The sequence below is a fragment of the Myxine glutinosa genome, chromosome 1, assembly GCF_964187855.1.
Source record: "Myxine glutinosa chromosome 1, kmMyxGlut1.1, whole genome shotgun sequence".
Lineage (NCBI taxonomy): Eukaryota > Metazoa > Chordata > Myxini > Myxiniformes > Myxinidae > Myxine > Myxine glutinosa.
This window is the reverse complement of record NC_136261.1, coordinates 151,598,815-151,620,445: the sequence shown is the minus strand read 5'-3', so window position 1 is coordinate 151,620,445 and position 21,631 is coordinate 151,598,815. Positions and strand designations below refer to the sequence as shown.

The 21,631-nt window shown below is 45.9% G+C and overlaps 1 protein-coding gene across 6 annotated transcripts in view; it reads right to left on the bottom strand.

Annotated features, from left to right (window-relative positions):
* The window catches only part of ABCB6 (ATP binding cassette subfamily B member 6 (LAN blood group)), a 129,124-nt gene that overhangs the window by 22,760 nt on the left and 84,733 nt on the right, over positions 1-21,631 (bottom strand). For all 6 annotated transcript variants that reach the window (XM_068120014.2, XM_068120022.2, XM_078778571.1 and 3 more), the window contains exons 16-17: positions 21,100-21,204; positions 15,259-15,433 (exon numbers count right to left, since the gene is read on the bottom strand). In XM_068120014.2, coding sequence (XP_067976115.2) covers positions 15,259-15,433; positions 21,100-21,204 — 280 coding nt within the window. The remainder of the gene's footprint in view (positions 1-15,258; positions 15,434-21,099; positions 21,205-21,631) is intronic.

Genomic DNA, 21,631 nt, shown 5'->3' with positions numbered 1-21,631 from the left:
CAAAATTGCCTTGCAAATTTCAGTCTTTTCATTTTATTGCGATCAGCAGTGGTTTCTTTGCTGCAACTCTGCCATAGAGACCTGCTGCAATCAGTCTTCTGCGCACAGTGCTGGACGACATGTTAATGTTAAGGCCTAGTCTCATTTCATTTGTCAGCTACTGACTATTTTCTCCTTCTAACATGTAAGCTGAGCAATTTCATGTGCTTGTCTGCCGTGGGGAGCTAGCTTCTTCTGGGTCTTCCTGGCCTTGTCTTCTCTTGTACCGAGCCAGTTTGTTTCAGGCGTTGTAAAGTGTATCTCACATCATTGTTGGAGATCTTCAGCTTTTTTCCCCCTATTCTCTTCATATTGTGCTGTGCCCACCCTTCTCACAGATGTTGGGTCTTCTCAAACTGTTCTGTTGAAAGTTGCTTCCTTGACTCCATTCTGAACCCACTCATAGACCTTCAAGGAAGGGAACAAGCTGATGAAAACGAATTTCACATATTCACTAATTTTTTCACATAAATGTAACTGGTGTTGATTACCGATACCTCAATAATTTTTTATTATTTATTGTCCAAACACCAACAAACTGCCTCCTGCATATTTTCTGTGTGCTCAGTGGATATTACTTGCATATCTGTAACCCTATTTGTGAACGTCTGTTTGTTCGGTTGTGCCTCATGGACAGCCTAAGGAAGTGACTTAGAGAGGGAAGAGGGGGGTCCATGGGAGTAACTTTTCACGACAAAAAACATGGGCGCATCAGATTTAGACTAGGGGCGTGCCCAAGGGGCGTGGCAGCGGGGCGCGCCCAAAGGGCGTGGCTTCCTCTGACCACACTTCCTCTGATAAAAAGCCCACTACACACACGTGACTGACTATTTATTTTCCTGTCAACGCCAGGTAACTCTGCTAGTGATAATATACAGTAAACCCTCATCCAATACAGGGTTTAGGTTCTTGGAAAATGGTGCATTTGGCAAAACCGTGTTGTGCAAGCTTAGGACCTTATGGGATCAATGTGAAAAGAGGAACGTGGCTGCAGACAGAATACAACATACAACCAAATATGTAATTTATGTTTTTTTTATTAATAAATTAGGACACTTCCAAATAAAACAAAAATTAGGATTTATCAATAAATTTTAGCGTCACGACGTAGACGGATGTGCCTAAGGCCTAAACAGACATTATTACATCATTATACATACTTGTACCAACTTTGATTTAAATCCATTCAACTGTTTTCAAGTATCACATTTTTAGCCTAACATGACCTCTGACCTTTGACATTGAAATCTAATCAGTTCATCTTTGCATCCTAATATATACTTATGCCAAGTTTTGCTCAAAATCCCATTGCTGGTTCACAAGTTAGCTTGTTAACAGAATTTGTACCCAACGGGACCTCTGGCCTTTGACCTGTTGCCCCCATAATCTAATCAGCTCATCTTTTCATCATTATAAATACTTGTACCAAGTTTGATTTAGATCCCTTCAGTTTGACTATTGTTACGGATTCGTCACTTCCATTGTTGTGGTTTTCATCCACTTGAAACATTTCTGGTTCCATGTATTATTATTATTGTTGTTTGAGGGAAATAGCAATTATTATTGTCAAAAGGTAAAAAGTTAATGTTTTAAATGAAACAGGAACCGGACGGCGACGAACAGGAAGAGGAAAAAAAGAAGGCGAAGCGAGTGAGTCGGACAAGAAAGCCGAGCTGCTCCAAGTTCTGAAGCGAACGTTGTCGAACGGGAGTCACTCGCGAACTTTCGGGTTTCCCGGGAAAGGGATTCCTGCGACAGAGTTGTCATCGCTGTGACCGATCAACCTGCGTGTCAGGTTTTTGGCGGTGGATTCCGAGGAGAATTATCGTCGGGCCGTTACGTCTCAAGAACGGGTCGTCGGCCATTTTGACTCGCGTGCTTCGCGCGGCGAGCAAGGCTTCTTTGCTTCGTCAGTCGTTTTCACCGCTTTCAGACGTATCTGGTGTGTGTGTGTGACAGTGTGTGCACCGTGGCTTTTGAAGATTAATTTGCGGTTCACCGACTGTGAGCCGTGAAAGTCCATACCCGAGGGTATGATTTCCCAGTCGCCGGGGGGGCGCCTTTGGATTTCCCAGTCGCCTTGAGGGCGCCTTTGTGCAGCTTTGGCTGTGTGACTGTACTTGCCATCCGCACGGGATTCTGGTCTCGATTGGACATCGTTCTGGCGATCGCTGGAGCGAATCAACTTTGGCTTTAAGCTGGGAATAAGAGACATTGGGGAATGTTCTTGGTTCACTCACTTGGAGCACAGTGAGTTATATATTGCAAAACTGATGGTACAATCATAGGACATATTGATGGTACTTTTGATTACTATTATTGTTGTACTGTTGTTCTTGTTTGATCTTAATACAATATTTGTTTGTGAGTAACAATTGGGGTGGCTTCTCCATTGATCTTTGACATACAGAATAACACATTTTTCTGCCGTGACTCCTCTCGGGGCTCGGAGGTACACCGTGACCAGGGGGGCGGGGAGGAGCACGTAACACTATGCTCGATGACACTGAGCAACTTGAAGACTTTGAAGGTTTTAACCTTTCAAGTGAGAAGGTTGACTCAGCATAATTGATACGTTATGCAAAGAGTATGAACACTGAAGTGGCCAAGGACTTGCATGAAGATGACATCGTGGAGTGGATGAATTGTGACAGAGAGGCACCTCTGGTCTACCAGATGACAGATGAAGAGATTGTTGCCATTGTTATTAATCCCAATGAAGAAAATAATGACGACAGTGAAAGTGACAGTGAAGAACTAAAACGGCACTCTTCGATGCCGCGACGTCGACCGATATGCCTCCGCCAACATTTTACATCATGATACATACATGTACCAAGTTTGACATAGATCCTTTCAGCCGTCCTTTAGTTATTGTGGCAACGAAAAGCTATCACGGACGGACGAATGGACGGACAACCGGATGGACGCACACAGTGTGTGCCTCCATCAACTTTATCGGCGGAGGCATAAAAAAACCTGAGGGAATACCTATACATTATTCAACCGCCAAACTACCGGTAAATGCCTCTTGGTTTTTCCCTTCAGAGCGCGTGGATTTTCTGTGCAACAAGCCAATAAAGGTATGCATTTTAAAGTCGCTGCATTATTTTGCACAAAATGAAGTGTAAGACGATCATTGAAAGACTTGAACCCATATTATGCTGACTTCTGCTCCTTGGAGAAGAGCGAGTACACTAAATGGATCATGACATAACAGGACAAAGAAAAAGGAAAGAAAGGGGGGAAACACCAACAGAAGGGTTGAAGGCCAATATAGAGGCAGATTTGGACAAACAATGGGTGTGGGGAGCCATAGGCAGGAGAAGTTGCATGGGGTGGACAAGATGGATACAGAGGGAAACTCTCAGGAGGGAAAACTGGAAATTTGGAAGGGGAAGGGCTTGAGAGAGGATTGGGAGGGGGTGGGGGGGATGTAGGGAGGAGGGGTGTATGAGGGCAGGAAAGATCATGGTTTTGGATTGCGGATGATCTGAGATGGTGGTGAACAGCTGTCTTGCAGACCTGGGTCTGGTTGCTAGAAGCCTGGATTAGCCTATTCTGTGTATGAATCACATATCTGGTGCATTAAATGTATCCACTGGATAGCCTCTAGCAACTGAGCCCTGGAGGGAAGAATGAGATCGAAGGGAATGTAGAAGTTCCATAGGCGAGGGTAAAAAGAGGAGCATATGGGTGGAGGTGAACAGTGATTCTGAATTTTGAGAGATTCAGCAAAATGGGGTTGACGGTGGACAGTGTGTGCCCTGCAGAAACCTGGGAGAGGGGTGGACAAACCACAGAAAGAGCAGAGGGTGCAAGACCAGAAAGGAGGAAGAAAGGTAGAGAGACCAACGACTTGTCTGCGATAGCAAAGTGATAAACCCATAGACTCAGCTTCATCGTGGAAGATTCCAATAATCTTGAAGGCCTTGGTTTCCATGGCGTCAAGCTGAGCAAAGTGTGAGGAAGGGGAGCCAGCCCAGGGGGGAGAGGAGTACACCATCAAGCTGCAGATGAAGGCCTTGTAGGTTGTACGAGTTCAGGTGTGTAAAGGAAGGACTTTGTACGATGGAGGATTCCCAGTCAGTGGCTGGCTTTGGAGGCCAATTTTGAAATGTGCTTTGCCCAAGAAAGATCATTGATGATAATGAGACCCAGGAGTTTGAGTGACTGAACTTCCTCCAGAGGATTGTTTTGAAAGTGCATAGGAGGGTGTGCCAGATGGTCCTTCCAGAGAGAGATAGTGAGAGTGTGACATTTGTCAGCATTGAAAGACATATTTCAAGTGTTTGACCAGCTTGTGATTTTATCAAGGTCTGAAGAGAGAGAAGAGCCTGTAATCTGCCTGTCTGAAGGATGAGGGATGTCATGGCAGAGGGTGAAGCCATTTAAAAATGGATAAAGGGGATTTCCAGGGAGTCAGATAGATCATTAATGAAGATCAGGAATAGGACTGGGCCCAGAACACTGCCTTGGGGCAGTCCAGCCTTGATAGGGAGAGGAGATGAAAGGATTCCGTTGAGAGCCACACGTTGGCTATAAGAGTAGAGGAAGTCAGTGAGCTTTGTGCAGAGTTGGCCTTGGATGCCATAGGCAGAGAGTTTGGAGAGTAAGGCAGGATGCCAGACAGTATCAAAAGCATGAGATATGTCCAGAGAGACAGCCCCAATCTCATGGCTAACATTGCCGGCCTCCATCCATTGTTGGCTGAGTATAGGAAGCATGTCAAAGGTGGAGTGACCTATTGTTTTTTTTTTGTTTTTTTTTTATATTGAAGGCTCCAGTCATGGACTATGTAGTCCTCATCGAGACCAGGCCTTAAATAAAATAACTGCATGAAGATAAATAAAAAAGAGAGAATGTAAAGGTGAGGAGTGAAAAAAACCAAAAAAAACCCACTGAGCCCTGGAGGGAAGAATGAGATCGAAGGGAATGTAGAAGTTCCATAGGCGAGGGTTAGGGTTAGGGTTAGGGTTAGGGTTAGGATGTTATGTCATGATTCAGAATCACAACACCATTTTTCCCCGCAAAGCGGGGGTTGGCCTTTTTCGGGAACCGTGGTTGTTGTTGTTTTTTGGTCCCCTTTTTTTGAAGCAATGTTTTACGGCCGGATGCCCTTCCTGACGCCAACCCTTTTTGCCGCCTTTAACGACAAACAGGGAATTACCAGTGAACTGGTACTCAATTTGCCGACCTCGGAAGGATGACAGGCTGAGTCAACCCCCCTGGCGTTAATTCAGCGATCGACCGGGATTCGAACCCAGGATCCTCGGATCCTAAGCCGGCACCCTAGCCGCTAGCCCAACACCAAGGCTAGGAGTGAAAATGTGTAAGAAAAGTGTATGATGAAAAGTGTATGATGTTTGTTTGCAAGAAAGACAGATTAAAGCTAGCCCGGTAGCAATAGTTTGAGTGAGACAGAAAGTAAATCCAGCAATCCTGACACGGAGAGTGTAAGATGGTTCCGGGCACCACTTTAATGCTCCTAAGTCCAAACGGTAGTGCTACCCTTAGCGGTTGCTGTCTACAACCTACTACCTAAAAAACCGGTCTAACCAGATGGGTGTTTTTAGGAGACACCATCTCCCAATCTCTTATCCACCCTTTAACAGGTATTGTTTTTTGCCCTGCAGGATGTCACAGTCACCATCCCCACTGGCAAGCCAGTGAGGGTAGTCGGTTTAGTCGCCAACTACCCGACCATGCGGCAGATAGCACTGGGTTACGTTACCAGTGGCAGTCACGTGACCGAGCTGATGATTGGTCTGAAACTAAATTGGTTATCTGAGATGAGGTTATTGGAGAAAAGCAAGGATTTCATATCACTTGCGGTGATGGATTCATTGACCTTGCTGATGATTGGAAGTAAGCTAATAAGTCTGTAGTTAAGGGGATCAGTTTTCTATGTAGTGCAGTGATGTTGGCTGATTTCCAAGCAGATGAAAGATGACCTCGGGCAAATGACAAGGTGAAAAAGGCAGAGAGGGGATGTGCAAGAGCAGAAGTGCAGGTTTCGAGGACATGTGAGTTGGTGCCAGCCGTCTGGTCCAGTAGCAGAGTCAGATTCGAGAGTTGAAAGAACCTCGGTGCAAAAGTCACAGAATCCAGTTGGGTACAACAGGGAAGGATGAGTACCGAGAGTGAGAAGATGGGTCACAAGATTTGGAAGCAAACAGGATTGAGGCATTCGGCCTTCTCACGAGCGGAGGCGGCTGTGGTGCCATTTGAAGAGAGGGGCGGGGGGAGTGATGGAAGGGGAGCATACACCAGAGATTGACTTATGAAGGTGCCACCAGGTGGGAGGAGGGAGACAACTTTGAAAATACATTCTTGAGGTTGGACAGATGTTGTTTTCTGTCTCTCCTGAGAGTGGATACACAGCACACACTTGCTGCAGACTTTTTGGAATGATATGAGATTGCCTTTTGCTGGATTAACCTTCCAGGAAGAGAAGGCAAGTTGTTTCAGGGCAACTACCTCACCATGGGATACAGTGTACCATGGAGGGAGGGGGAGAAGAATAGGATAATTGAAGACAGGATGGGATGAATCTGTGCATGTGAGAGAGCAAGTTTCGGTGGAAGAATTCCCAGGCTGAGTTAACGTCAGGGGCAGTAGATATGGGAGACAAGTCCTGAAGAGAGATGGCTGCTTGCAGTCCCTGCCAATCTGCCTGAGTGAAATGCCAGACTCGCCGGTGTTGAGGCAGCTCTCTGAGAATAGTGTTACGTGGTCCCCTCGGTGAATACCTGGTCTCGGTGACCCCCGGACCGTGAGAGGAACTTCGCCAGAAAGCTGTATTATATATGCGCTTTCGCCACGCAATCCATATGAATTTCACCCAAGAGACAACTGACGTTCAAGGATATATTTCAATGGGAATGACCATACAATTTCAATGACACAACCACGGAGATTTTTCCCGAGCAATCAACCATATACAACCATCAACAATTCCCAATTCACAAGCACTTCCCTATGAGTAAGATGGCCATCTTCTATATGTGTGTCCCGGTGAGTACTCACAACCCCCTTTCGGTCTCTGCTCCTCACAATGTCTCTGGGCCCCTCCTGACCAAGATACTGGTCGGCGTCGCCGCACTCGGGCGGTTGAACGAACCCCGGGTGGACGTTTCTCCACCGGGCAGGTATCGTACCAGGCACCGTGGCTGCAGCCCCTCGTGGCCACGCGAAGCGGGTACGGTAGAGCAAGCCAAACCCCACGCCGCTTGCAAGGCGCGTTAGGCCCCAACGTGCGACCCGCACGCGTCTGTTTAGACGGTGCCGCGAATGATGCCAGACGCGGGGTCGATGCACGGCCCCACGTCAACTTGACATCTCCACCGGGCAGGTACACGTCCCGGTAATTCCTCTCGCCAGACAGGCTTCGGAACGCCGCTTTTCCACGCAGCGCAAGGTCGATCCCACCTTTTGTCGGAGCGGGGCGAGGAAGAATACTACTCGTCCCTTTTCTTCCTCGTGTCTTTTCTTTCTTCCGTTTCCGGTCACTTCCGTTTCCGGCCACTTGTTCAGAAGGGCTCCTGACCCTCCAATCACAACAACCCTTAATATACTACACACGGATAAGCAAAGACCTGAATGGTAATCCACATACATTCACATAAATATGTAACACTCCCCCCCTTCAAGAAAGAAAGTTTGAACCCAGCGAAAACTTTCTTTGCCGGCCAATTTGGAGAAACCAACCAGATAACTCAACCCCCCCCCCCCCCCCCCCCCCCAGATGAACTCAATCTGGACAAAGCGTCCGCCACGACATTGTCCCGGCCCCGTACATGTTCAATTTCCAAGTTGAACCCCTGCAAAGCCAAACTCCATCTCATCAACCTCTGATTTTTATTTTTCATTCTTTGAATGAAGGTTAAGGGGTTGTGATCCGTAAAGACCTTTATGGGAAAGGACGTGATTCCTAAATACACCTCATAATGTTGAAGCCCTAGCAGGAGAGCCAGGGTCTCTTTCTCCACGGTGGCATAATTTGCCTGATGTTTATTGAACTTTTTGGAGTAGTAGCACACGGGGTGGTCCACCCCATCCTCATCTTCCTGTAACAAGACCGCTTCAGCCCCCACATCGCTTGCATCTACGGCCAACTTGAAAGGTGCCTGAAAGTCCGGAGCGGTTAGGACCGGAGAGCTCATTAGTATCGCTTTGACATGGGCAAAGGCCGACTGACATTTGCCATCCCAAACGAATGGGGTCTCCTTTCTCAACAAACTCGTTAAAGGGGCTACCACATCCGAAAAATTCTTACAGAACCGCCGGTACCACCCCGCCATACCTAAGAATCTCATCAGCTCTTTCTTCCCCTTTGGGACTTGGAAGCGATCGATAGCTTCTACCTTGGCGGTCACTGGTTGTACTTGACCCTGCCCTACTACATGGCCGAGGAACACTACCTGTGCTCTTACAAATTCACTCTTGGCTAAGTTGATGGTCAGACCTGCCTAGGACATCGTCTGAAAAAATGCATGGATTTGCTTAATATGGTCTTCCATGGTCATGGTGTGGATGATTACATCATCCAGATATGCCTCCACCCCCTCCAGGTCTGCAATGAGCCTATTAATCAGTCGTTGAAATGTCGCCGGCCCGTTCTTCAACCCAAAAGGGAGGACCTTGTACTGATATAACCCATTCGGAGTGACCAAAGCTGAGATTTCTTTGGCTCTATCGGTAAGAGGGATCTGCCAATACCCTTTCAGCAAGTCAAATTTGGTAACAAATTTAGCTGGGCCTATTCGATCAATACAGTCGTCAATCCTCGGGAGCGGATAGGAGTCGGTCTTGGTCACTGCATTCACCCGTTTTAAATCCGTACGACACCGGAAGCTGCCATCGGGTTTCGGAACCAACACACATGGGGAGCTCCATGCACTGTTGCTTGGTTCGATGATGTCATTGTCCAACATATATTGCATCTCCTTCCGAAGGTACTCCATCTTCACCGGGTTCATCCGATAGGGGTGTTGTTTCACTGGAGTGGCCTCCCCCACCTCGATATCATGATATACTAAGTCCGTACGACCAGGTACATCTGTGAACAAATGTTTAAATTCGAACATTAGGCTGGACAGTTGTCCTTGCTGTTCCCTTGTTAAATGACCTAACTTCTCATCCAAATGATTCAACACTTCGGTGTTCGTCAATTTGGGGCAGGCCTGGTCATCCAAGTTATCAAACTTCACACCGGCGTTTCCGTCCATTGTCACCGGTACGACCGGTGAGACAGGAACTACGTCTTCCACCGGTTCCCTCTCATGATATTTCTTCAGTCGGTTGACATGACACAACTGTCGCTTTTTTCGTCGGTCGGGAGTGGTCACCACGTAGTCTGTCTCATTCACCCTCTCCTCCACTGCATAAGGACCGAAATATCTAGCCTGGAGGGGCTGACCTGGAACGGGCAGCAATACTAACACCCGGTCCTGAGGACTGAAATTTCTTATCTGCGAGGTCTTGTCATGTCTCTCCTTCATTTTCCCCTGGGCCCTTCTCAAGTTCCGTCGTGCCACCTCACACGCCTTTGCCAATCGGTTTTTTACTGTGGCCACATACTCCACCATCGGTGTCCGGGACTCCTGTAGTAACCACTGTTCTTTCACCAATTTCAACGGTCCCCGCACTGCGTGTCCAAACACCAGTTCAAACGGGCTGAATCCCAAGGAATCCTGCACGGACTCCCTCGCCGCAAACAACAATAGGGGTATCCCTTCATCCCAATCCTTGGCACATTCAAAACAATACGTTCGGATCATATTCTTTAAAGTCTGGTGAAACCTTTCCAGGGCCCCTTGGCTCTCGGGATGGTAGGCGCTGGATCTTACTTGTTCCACCCCCAACAGGTGTACCACTTGCTGGAACAGTGTGGACATGAAATTGGTCCCCTGATCCGATTGAATGATCCTAGGTAGACCAACCCAAGTGAAAAATTTAATCAAGGCCTTTGCAATAACTGCCGCCGTTATTTTCCTCAGAGGCACTGCCTCGGGGAACCTGGTGGACGCACACATGATGGTCAGTAAGTATTGATGTCCAGCTTTGGTTTTGGGTAAAGGGCCCACACAGTCCACAATGACTCGGCTGAATGGCTCTTCAAAAGCTGGAATTGGCTTTAACGGGGCGGGGGGGATTTTTTGATTCGGCTTTCCCACCAGCTGACAAGAATGGCAGGACTTGCAGAACTCCGCCACATCCCGTCGCAGTCCCGGCCAGAAAAAATGTACCAATATCCTGTCACAGGTCTTGTTCACTCCCAGGTGCCCGGCCCAAGGGGTCTCATGTGCCAAACTCAAGATCTCCTTCCGGTACAGCGGTGGCACCACAATCTGATAGTGAACTTTCCACTCATCGTCTGCGGGCACCTCCGGGGGCCTCCATTTCCTCATTAGGGTTTCCCCCTTCATGAAATACCCCACAGGTATCTTCGTAGCCTCTTCTTCCGTAACGGCTTTCTCAATTAACCTCTGGATCTCCGAGTCTTCGTGTTGTTCTTCCACTAGTCTCCTTCGGACCAGCGCGGTTTGCTCCACTTCGTTCTCCGCGGTCTCCGACGGACACTCCACGTCCCCTTGCGTTCCAGACGCTACCATTTCTCGAAATTCCTGGGAATCCCTCCCCTGGTTATTTCCCTTTTTCGAGTTGTCTTCCCGTACCTCTAAGGGTTCCAACTCCCCCTCTCTTTCTTCCTCCTTCTCTTCCGCGTGCTTTCTACCCATAGCCCGAGTCACTGCACAGGATGGAAAGATACCCGGCATCTCCATCTCTAACCGAGTGGTGTTATTTTCCTTACTGGGCTTGTCCACCATTATTGGATTACCCGAAACTCGCCCCCCGGCCAAATCATTCCCGATAATAAAAGAGATTCCCTCCACAGGAAGGGTGGCTTGTAAGCCTACGGTGACCGGCCCGGATACCAACTCAGAACTCAACTGGATGACATGAAGCGGAGCTTGAACATAGCCCCCGACCCCCTGTAAAAGCACACTAACCCCAGTTGCCGTCTTCTCCGACAATGGCAAAATGCCCTCCAGCATCAACGATTGGTGGGCTCCTGTGTCCCTCAATACCCTAACTGGCTTCTGGTTACTCGGGTCGCCATCCAGCGACACGAACCCCTCTGAAATGAAATGTTTGTAGCCCTCCTGAACAAGGTTCTCCCGGGACGCCGTACCTTTGACAGGGGAATCTTCCCCCAGCTCTGCTCTCCAAGAATGATTTCTCACACTTGCCAGTGCATTCGGAGTCGCACTAGACTGATTCCGTTCCGGGTTCTCCCTTTTTCGGAGGTAACATTGGGACATCAAGTGTCCAGTTTTATGGCAAAAAGCACAAGTAGGCCCGGGGGAGAACCTCGGGGTCGGCCTTGAGCCCCCCGAAAAATAAGTTTGTCTTGGGCCCGTAGCCCTCGGATTTCTAACCGTTGGGGTATCATAGTTGTCCCCATAATCATCTCGAGGCCGCCGCCATGTAAGGTCGTTCTCCGCACCGGGTGTTCCATAACTCCCCTGCTGAAGTCTAGGCGAGGAGTTAGGTTTGTGGACCCCTATTCGGTGGGTTAAGGCATAATCATCTGCCATGGTGGCTGCGTCCCACAACTTCGGTACTTTCTTTTCCTGCAGGTACACTTTGATGTCCTCGTGGACACACTGCTGGAATTCCTCCACCAGGATCAAGTCCCGCAATGTTTCGAAGTCTTTCCCGACTCCTTTTGACTCACACCACCGATCAAACATGTTTTCTTTCACTCTGGCAAACTCCACATGGGTCTCACTCTCCCTCTTCCTGGCATTCCTGAATTTTTGCCTGTAAGCTTCCGGAACCAACTCATAGGCTTTGAGGATGTGCTTCTTCAGTACCTCATAATCTGCACATTGGTCCATTGGTAGCGCCGAATAAATTTCCTGAGCTTTCCCCACCAGCACACTTTGCACGAGTATGGTCCAGGCCTCCTCCGGCCAGTTTAATTGTCGAGCCACTTTCTCAAAGTGTGGAAAAAATTTCGCGACTTCTTTTTCACTGAACGGTGGAACCAGCCTCACATGTCTGCCCACATCCCAGGTTTTCTGGTTAGGTGTCGACCCCGTCAGCAAGGGTGGTGCTTCTCCCCGTTCTCTCATTAACTCCAGCTCCTTGAATTTGATTTCTTGCTGAAGCTCCATGTCACGTTCCTTTAATTCCCTTTCCGCTTTTCTCTCCTCTGCTTCGAGTTCCCTTGCAGCTCTCCTCTCCTCTGCTTCTGCTTTCCTTTCCTCTGTTTTCATCCTTTCCTGGAGTTCTCGTTCCACTCTCCTTTCCTCTGCTTGTTTCTCTTCTCTCCTCGCTTCTGCTTTCCTTTCTTCTTCTGCTCTTTCCTTTTCTGCTTTCCTTTCTTCTTCTTTTAACCTTTCCTGGAGTTCTCGTTCCACTCTCCTTTCCTCTGCTTGCTTCTCTTCTCTCCTCTCTTCTGCTTTCCTTTCTTCTTCTGCTCTTTCCTTTTCTGCTTTCCTTTCTTCTTCTTTAATCCGTTCCTGGCTCCGTAATTGCAACTCCAGTTTCCGGAGCTCAACATCTTCTGGTTCTTCGGGTAGCCACTCCCAGGCTAACTCGTCCCATGTTCCTAATCCCACCATAGATTGTATCACCGTGGTCTGCAACTCTGCCTTCCTCAAATTAGTTCGGACCTCCAAGTTAAAATGTTTGGCCAATTTCAAGAGGTCCGACTTTAGCAACGCTTGGAACTGTGCCTCACTCGGGGTTACCCCAAAGTTCTGTGCCACAAACGCCATGGTGTCTATCGTTAACACCTGTTAACCTTCACCCAAGACTTTACCCCAATTTCTCAAAAAAATTTACCAATTAATAATTAATTAATAAATTTTAATTAATAAAATATTATTATTTTATTATGTTATACAATTTTAGATCCCGGACGAGCCCCCAATTCTGTTACGTGGTCCCCTCGGTGAATACCTGGTCTCGGTGACCCCCGGACCGTGAGAGGAACTTCGCCAGAAAGCTGTATTATATATGCGCTTTCGCCACGCAATCCATATGAATTTCACCCAAGAGACAACTGACGTTCAAGGATATATTTCAATGGGAATGACCATACAATTTCAATGACACAACCACGGAGATTTTTCCCGAGCAATCAACCATATACAACCATCAACAATTCCCAATTCACAAGCACTTCCCTATGAGTAAGATGGCCATCTTCTATATGTGTGTCCCGGTGAGTACTCACAACCCCCTTTCGGTCTCTGCTCCTCACAATGTCTCTGGGCCCCTCCTGACCAAGATACTGGTCGGCGTCGCCGCACTCGGGCGGTTGAACGAACCCCTGGTGGACGTTTCTCCACCGGGCAGGTATCGTACCAGGCACCGTGGCTGCAGCCCCTCGTGGCCACGCGAAGCGGGTACGGTAGAGCAAGCCAAACCCCACGCCGCTTGCAAGGCGCGTTAGGCCCCAACGTGCGACCCGCACGCGTCTGTTTAGACGGTGCCGCGAACGATGCCAGACGCGGGGTCGATGCACGGCCCCACGTCAACTTGACGTCTCCACCGGGCAGGTACACGTCCCGGTAATTCCTCTCGCCAGACAGGCTTCGGAACGCCGCTTTTCCACGCAGCGCAAGGTCGATCCCACCTTTTGTCGGAGCGGGGCGAGGAAGAATACTACTCGTCCCTTTTCTTCCTCGTGTCTTTTCTTTCTTCCGTTTCCGGTCACTTCCGTTTCCGGCCACTTGTTCAGAAGGGCTCCTGACCCTCCAATCACAACAACCCTTAATATACTACACACGGATAAGCAAAGACCTGAATGGTAATCCACATACATTCACATAAATATGTAACAATAGCCAGAGAGTTGTTGACTTTTACAAGAATATGATCAGGTGAACCAATTGGAGCAGAGGAAGAGAAATTATATGGTAGAAAAGCCCCGTTTCATCAGTGAAGTTCATGAACCACCTTTTGCTTCTGTGAAATTCACTCGCACTTCCTGAACCTTCACTGGCGATCATGTGTTCATATAGGCTCGGTGCATGCTCACTCTCTTTCTCGCTCTCTCTCCCTCTCACTCTCTCGTATGGCCACGTCATCAATCACCGAGTCTTTGTTGTGCACGTGATCATTGATCGACACACTGAATAACCCCTCCAACCTTTAAATGAGAGGATTTCTCCTATGAACCTGAGGCATTGAAGCTTTCACAATGACGAGTAGTTTTGTACCTCTATATGTATTTTTTTTTCCCCTCTACCCACCTCTATTTTTATGCCCCCGCCGACGAAGTCAACGGAGGCATTATGTTTTCAGGTTGTCCGTCCGGCTGTCCATCTGTCCGTCCGTCCGTCCGTCCGTCTGTGGTTTTCGTTACCGCAATAACTTGAGAACGGCTGAAGAGATCTTAGTCAAACTTGGTGCAGGTATGTATAATGAGGTAAAGATGAACTGATTAGACTTTGGGGTCATGAGGTCAAAGGGCAAAGATCAGAAGTCATGTTGGGTAAAAATCCTGTTACCATGATAACTTGTGAACCAGTGATGGGATTCTGACCAAATTTGGTACAATTATGTAGAATGATGTAAAGATGAACTGATTAGATGTTGGGGTCAAGAGGTCAAAGGTCAAAGTCTGTAATAGGTCTATAACTTGAGAACGGCTGAAGTGATCATATTTGCAGGTTTCTTCCACTCATCTCCACCTATTCCTTTTTCCCTTGCTTGTTGCATCCACCTGCTTCTTCACTGCCCCCACAATCAATACGTTGTCCTTTTTTTCTCTGTATTTTTGTTCTTACATGAGCCCAGATGTTGCACAAAACAAATTATTAAACACACAACACATAACCGTTGGATTGTTGTGTGGTTAGACATTAAACCATTTATACATTAAAATAGAGTGAAAATGGCATATCTTTTGATACTTACGAATAGTGTCCCAAAGGTAAAAAAAGAAAAACAAAAAGAGCAAATTTACCATTGCATTGGTTGACCCCCTCAGACTTGGCGAGTCATTCAGTCATTTTTTTCCCCCAGTTTACTGTTCTGAATGCTGCGTCATGCACCTGTGGGTATCTATGGTCTTCATTGTCAGTGATTAATTTTGTGAGTGTGGCAACACCACCCCATTTGGGGCTATTGGAAAACAAAATCACATTAATCACAATCTCCAACGTAGATGGAAGAGGTAGCCAAAATTCTAAATACCTTCAGGAAAGGACAGTATACACTCATGAATATCTGCTGCAATGGCTGCCTCCTCCAGATCTCCATCATTCGCATCAACTCGCCCATAGCGTATGTTGTTCCCAATGGTGTCATTGAACAGAACCGTGTCCTGTGGGACGACGCCAATGTGGCTCCGCAGGGACTTTTGCTTCACCTGAGAACACCACCCACTGCCATGTCATTAAATGCTACCTTTTAAATATCACAACTACTTTATAACCTGAAGTAATTTTTATGATTCCGCCGACGAAGTCGACGAAGGCATTATGTTTTCAAGTTGTCCATCCGGCCGTCCGTCCATCCGTGATAGGTTTTCGTTACCGCGATAACTTGAGAATGGCTGAAGGGATCTAATTCAATCTTGGTACAGGTATGTATAATGATGCAAAGATTAACTGATTATAAAGTCTATCAACAGCGGTAAACTTCCGAAAAGGGTTTTTTTTTGTTTTCTTCCTAAAGCCTTTAAAGCTTTTATTTTATTTCAATTGAATTATGGACTTGAACACTGGAGAACACAAATCGCCATGTTGGCACTTACAAAAAAACCCAGTTTAGCAGTACCGCTCGTGCTCTCAGCATTGGGAAATACCGAGATTCAGACAAAATCATGGCTCCGAAGAAATATCAATCGTGCTCAACACCACAAAGCAAAAATTAAAAAGACCATTTCTATGTCCTTTTTCTCATGACTGTGCAGGGTAAGGTGTTCTATGAACTCTCTAGCTTAATGATAAAATGTTGTTCAATTGCTTTACCTTGCCAGTCAAAGTTGAGCAGCATTTAAATGGTAAATGACACCAACCTTGGGTCTTCAAAAAGGTTAGACCTGTATTATGAATCCTGCCTCCTTTTCATACAAAACTCCATAGTAGTGCAAGTTCTGCAGATTGTGGGCAAAGTGGAATGACTGACCACCCATGTGATGTAGATGGTTGAACAAAAGGCCAAACATTTTCTTTCATATTATTTAGCCACAGGTGTATGATCCAATCTGCTTAATGTATACAGTCACGTGAAAAAGTAAGTACACCCCATGTCAAGTTTTGACGTTTTCAACATATTTCAACATACAGCTGTTTGATCTTCATTTCAACAATATTGATAGATAAAGGTGATATAATATAACAAATATCATGAAGCATTTACATTTTGTAGTCCATTGTATAATTCAAATAAACATAAATGCAAATTTCGCATGTGGAAAAAGTAAGTACACCCTTGACTCTAATAGGTGGTATTGCCCCCTTTGGCAGAAACAACCTCAAGTAGGCGTTTCTTATAACTCTCTACCAGTCTCTGACATCGACTGGGAGAAATTTTTGCCCACTCCTCCATGCAGAATTATTTCAGCTGTGCGATGTTTGAGGGGTTTCTTGCATGCACAAAAAAAAAAAAAAAAAACACCTTTAGAGGCCATTTTTCCCCGCAAGCGGACAGCTCGTTGCATGCACAGCTCGTTTCAAATCCCCCCACAACATCTCGATGGGATTTAGATCCGGGCTTTGACTTGGCCATTCCAGAACCCTCCATTTCTTTCTTTTCAGCCATTCCTTGGTGGATTTACTGGTATGTTTAGGGTCATTGTCATGATGCAAGGTCCACGTTCGGTTGAGCTTCAACTTTCCGACAGATGGCCTCACATTATCCTCAAGCACCCTCTGGTACAATGAAGAATTCATAGTGGATTCTCTGATGGTGAGCTGCCCAGGCCCTGATGCAGCAAAGCTGCCCCAAACCATAATATTTCCACCACCATGCTTTACAGTTGGTATCAGGTTCTTGTGGTCAAATGCTGTCTTTGTTTTCGCCAAACATGTCTTCTGGTACTGTGGCCAAATAGCTCCTCCTTTGACTCATCTGTCCAGAGAACATTGTTCCAGAAGTGCTGGTTTTTGCCGAGGTGTTCATTAGCAAACTTTAGTCTTGCCCTGATGTTCTTTCTGGACAGCAAAGGTTTCCTCCTGGCACACCTCCCATGTAGATCAAATTTGTGCAGCCTCTTTCTAATGGTAGACTCCTGCACTTTGACATTAACAGTGGCAAGAGCTACCTGTAGGTCCCGTGATGACATTCTGGGGTTCTTAGAGACTTCTTTCAGCATCTTGCGGTCTGCTCTCGGGCTGAACTTGCTGGGGCGGCCTGGCCTGAACAAGTTGGCAGTTGTTTGGAATCTTCTCCACGTGTAGATGATCTTCCGGACAGTCGAATGATTGATTTCAAATTGTTTGGAGATCTTTTTAAATCCCTTCCCAGACTCGTAGGTATCTATATCCTTCTTTCTGAAGGCCTCAGAGAGCTCTTTTGATCTAGGCATGGTGACGCCACACACTAAAACAACAAAGAGCAAACCAAACGAAATGTCTGAGGTTTAAATAAGACAGGTTCCTCCAAGATCCTCTCTAACGATGTTCTAATCATTTGCACCTGAGCTGGTGCACCTGATTCTAATTTTAGGTATTTGAAGTAGTGATAAATGTAGGGGTGTACTTACTTTTTCCACATGCGAAATTTGCATTTATGTTTATTTAAATTATACAATGGACTACAAAATGTAAATGTTTCATGATATTTGTTATATTATATCACCTTTATCTATCAATATTGTTGAAATGAAGATCAAATAGCTGTATGTTGAAATATGTTGAAAAAGTCAAAACTTGACATGGGGTGTACTTACTTTTTCACGTGACTGTAGATGTTGTTGGATAATCAAATACAAAGAATCATATTGTCACGGATCCCCTGGCAGCAGTTTAACACTGAGGGTGTTGCAGTTAAAAATGAGAACTGAGATAATCGATTGGATCGAGCGGAAACCTGTTCCCTTAAGCAACCAAATCTTTTAATTTGTAGCCGAATTGCACAATAGAAGTGAACAGGTAATAACATCTCGAATATAAACACAATTTCTTACAGGCATACAAGGATAACAACCAAATGACAGAATAATAAATACCCAACAATAATAAAGAAATAGCCCTGAGTGTGTAGACGGTCATCTCTTTAGGTTGTAGTTCAGACCTCTGCTGATTTGAGGGGACCTCACTGGGAATCCCCCTAATACGAAACCAAACCAAAAAATATAAGTCCGGGTGATCCAGCGGACAATCGAGTAGAAGGGCTGTTTCAGGTTTCAGAAAAATCGGTTGATAAATACGGGACGAGTAGGGATCCAAAGTTTCAGGGGGCAACCCACCTCCCCAAGGAGCCTCCACCCCCATGATCTGAAATCGAAAAATCGAAGCCTGAGCGATTGTGCAGGCCATCGAGTAGAAAGGTTGCATCGGGTTTCCGAGTGTGCGCACGACTGTCTTGTATTCATTTGTGAAGTTTCAGAACCAGCAGACGGGTGATAAAGGAGGAGTAGCAAAAATAACAAAATGTTACCGGCCGGACGGCCGAACAGACAGACATATGAACAATGGACATCACGACCCATTTTATATGTTCATCTCTTTGAGAATAGAGATGAGATGACCTAACAATTACAACATAATGATCCAGAAGGGGCAAGAGGCAAGAATAAAAACAAATGGGGGTAGAGGATTAAAAGGGGAAAATAAATACAAGGCAAGTCATGCCTGGTAAAAAGAATGCTAAAAGTGCCACACCAATGGATTTTTGTTAACGTTGAAGCTTCTTGAGTTGTTGGTGGAGTAGCAAGTCTAGATTGAGAATGGCCTTTAGGAGAGGAAGCTAGTTTTTTAAAGCTTTTAAAAAACGTTTTAAATACAGTACTTCACTTTCCTTATTCCTTCATCTTGAGTATCCCATGTGTTTTTCGTCTTCACAAGGCGTTTTATAAACCGAAATCTCACTTAAGCGTTTCGCCCATCAACCTTCCTCCTGTACCGACAGCACCACCTTTCCATGTAATCTAAAATATGTTTTTAAAGTCTCCAACTTTCCCACCACAAGTCCCCAACCTTCTCCTCCAAACCCCAAGTCCTTAACCTCCACCTCCCAACCTTAAGTCCTCACCTTCCCAAGCCTAAGACATCAATCCCCTCCCCACTCGAAGCCTTCAACCCCTCCCCCTTACCAAAACTCCTCGACAACCCCTCTACCCCAAAGCCTCAACCTCCCCTTCCAACTGTGTCCCAACCTTGCTCCCCAACCACAAGAACTCACCTCCCACTACCAACCTGAAGGATTTAATCCCCTCTGCACTCCAAACCTTCAACCCCCCTCCCCCAATAATTCCTCAACCCCCCCTCCCCACCACTGAAAGTGCTCAATCCCACCTTCCCTCCCTCCAGCAGCCCTTCAAACTCCCCTACCATCTCTGTCCCATCTTTTCATCCCCCCTCCACCCCCCCCCCCAAAAAAAACACTAAGTCTGTACCCTCCCCCTCTCAACCCTAAGGTGTCAATCCCCTCCCCAGCCGAAGCCTTCAAAACCCCTCCCCAACAATCATGGTCACCTGTCCAACTCACAATCCCACAAGATATGCAGAAAAGATATGTGACCATGAGCAGGTCATGTGTCTAACTCACAATCCCACGAGATATGTGGAAAAGATATGTGAATGTGACCATCAGTAGGATATGTCCCGTCACGGTTGCATGTCGGACTCACAATCCCCTGCCCCCAAATGTATAGGCAGAAAACATATTTGACAATAAATGACCCAAAACCAATGATCTTCTTCATTTTGCGTACATTGTATATACATTGTTAAAAGAAACTAATGACCTCGGACAAATTTCTAATGACATGGGTTTAAGCCCTGCTTGAGAGGATGCCACATAGTTATTTGGGTGGTGCGTAAGTTAACAGGCTGCTCTCTCGATCACCGAGGTAAAGCTTCACAAGGCCTGTGACACGTATCAGCTCAAAATCCTTTTAACTGTCACTTTGGTAGTTTTACAATTGAGGGAAAACTTGTAGGGAGGGATTATGACTGCTCCGAGACATCTTTGGCTTCGCATAGCAGGAAGCACCATCATGGCGGCCGTAAGATTTTTCATTAGGATTAAATTTTGGGTGGAGTCAGACGAACTGTCCAACCAATGTATGGAATGGAATGTTACAGACAGACAGACACACATGGACAAACACGCATAATATTATATAGATGCACAGCAATCATTTTCAAAGACCAAAAAATATTTTATAACATAAAAACAATTTAATTGTTTCATTTTTAAACAACTGCACCTTTATTTACTTTTTTTTTTCTTCTTTTTTTTTTTACAAAATGCACACACAAATTTGGCTCACTAATCTGCATTACATGAGTAGCTGATTATGTGTCAGGAATTCCAGAAGAGCAGTTTAATGGAAAGGAAGCACAGGTATACTAGTTTTGCCCTGGAAAAAGAAAACGTATTTTTAATGACAACCTCTTGGATGCATGTTTGTATCAGACCAGAAAGTTGTAATTTGGCCATTTTGTGTGTATGTATCACGCCAATGTGCTGTTTAGTGCCAGTGCTGTGTTAACATAAAATGGCAGGTATTGTCCGAGTTTAAATTCAAGATGCCTGCAGTGTTCTATCAATCAACAGAACTAGAAATGCAACTTCAGCAGAAGTAATGCTGATCAGCATAGACGTCAATCAGTGCATACTTGTCAGATAGATTCAATAAGTTATTTCTGAACTTGGCAATCGTAAGATCAAAGTGTTTGGCAAATTACCAGGTTGTCATCAAGACGATAAAGACTTCTATTGTCGTCGCTTATCAAATTTACTGGATCCCAAAAGATGATCTGGAGAGTGAATTTCTGTAGCTCCCGATAAGTAAACAATTTGCTCAGTTTACAAAACTACTTGGCTTCACACAAATGCTGTCTCACCATGTAAAACGCTTACTTTTGAGATGTCCTGTCCATCAATGCGCACACAGCCACTAGTAACGTCAAAAAATCGGAACAGCAGCCTCATTATTGTGCTCTTTCCAACACCAGATGATCCCACCTGCGCCACATAGAAAAACACAAGGGCAGTAATGAGAAGGGTGCTGTTTCAGCAATTAATTAATGGATCACAAGCACACCAGCCATTTTTCAACCACTGAATATCAAAATTTCTCATCGTAATTCCAGTAACAATCCCCAAAACCCCACTGTGTAAGAAAAAAACAATAAAAAATAAACACTTTTTTATCCCAGTATCCCAGTATCCAATAAACTTGCAGTGATTTGAATCTTGGCTGGGTCCTCGGTAGAATTCTGTTACATTTGTCGGGGGTAGACAATGATTACCTTAGAGCCAGGGAGAGTGTATACATTAGTGTGCTCCGACTGTCATGAAGAAGAAGAAACCTTGATGTATCATAAGTAGGAAATTCGTGTAGACCGTATGTTGGGTAAGCTTGTATCTTCGCCCCCATGAGAGGGTTGGG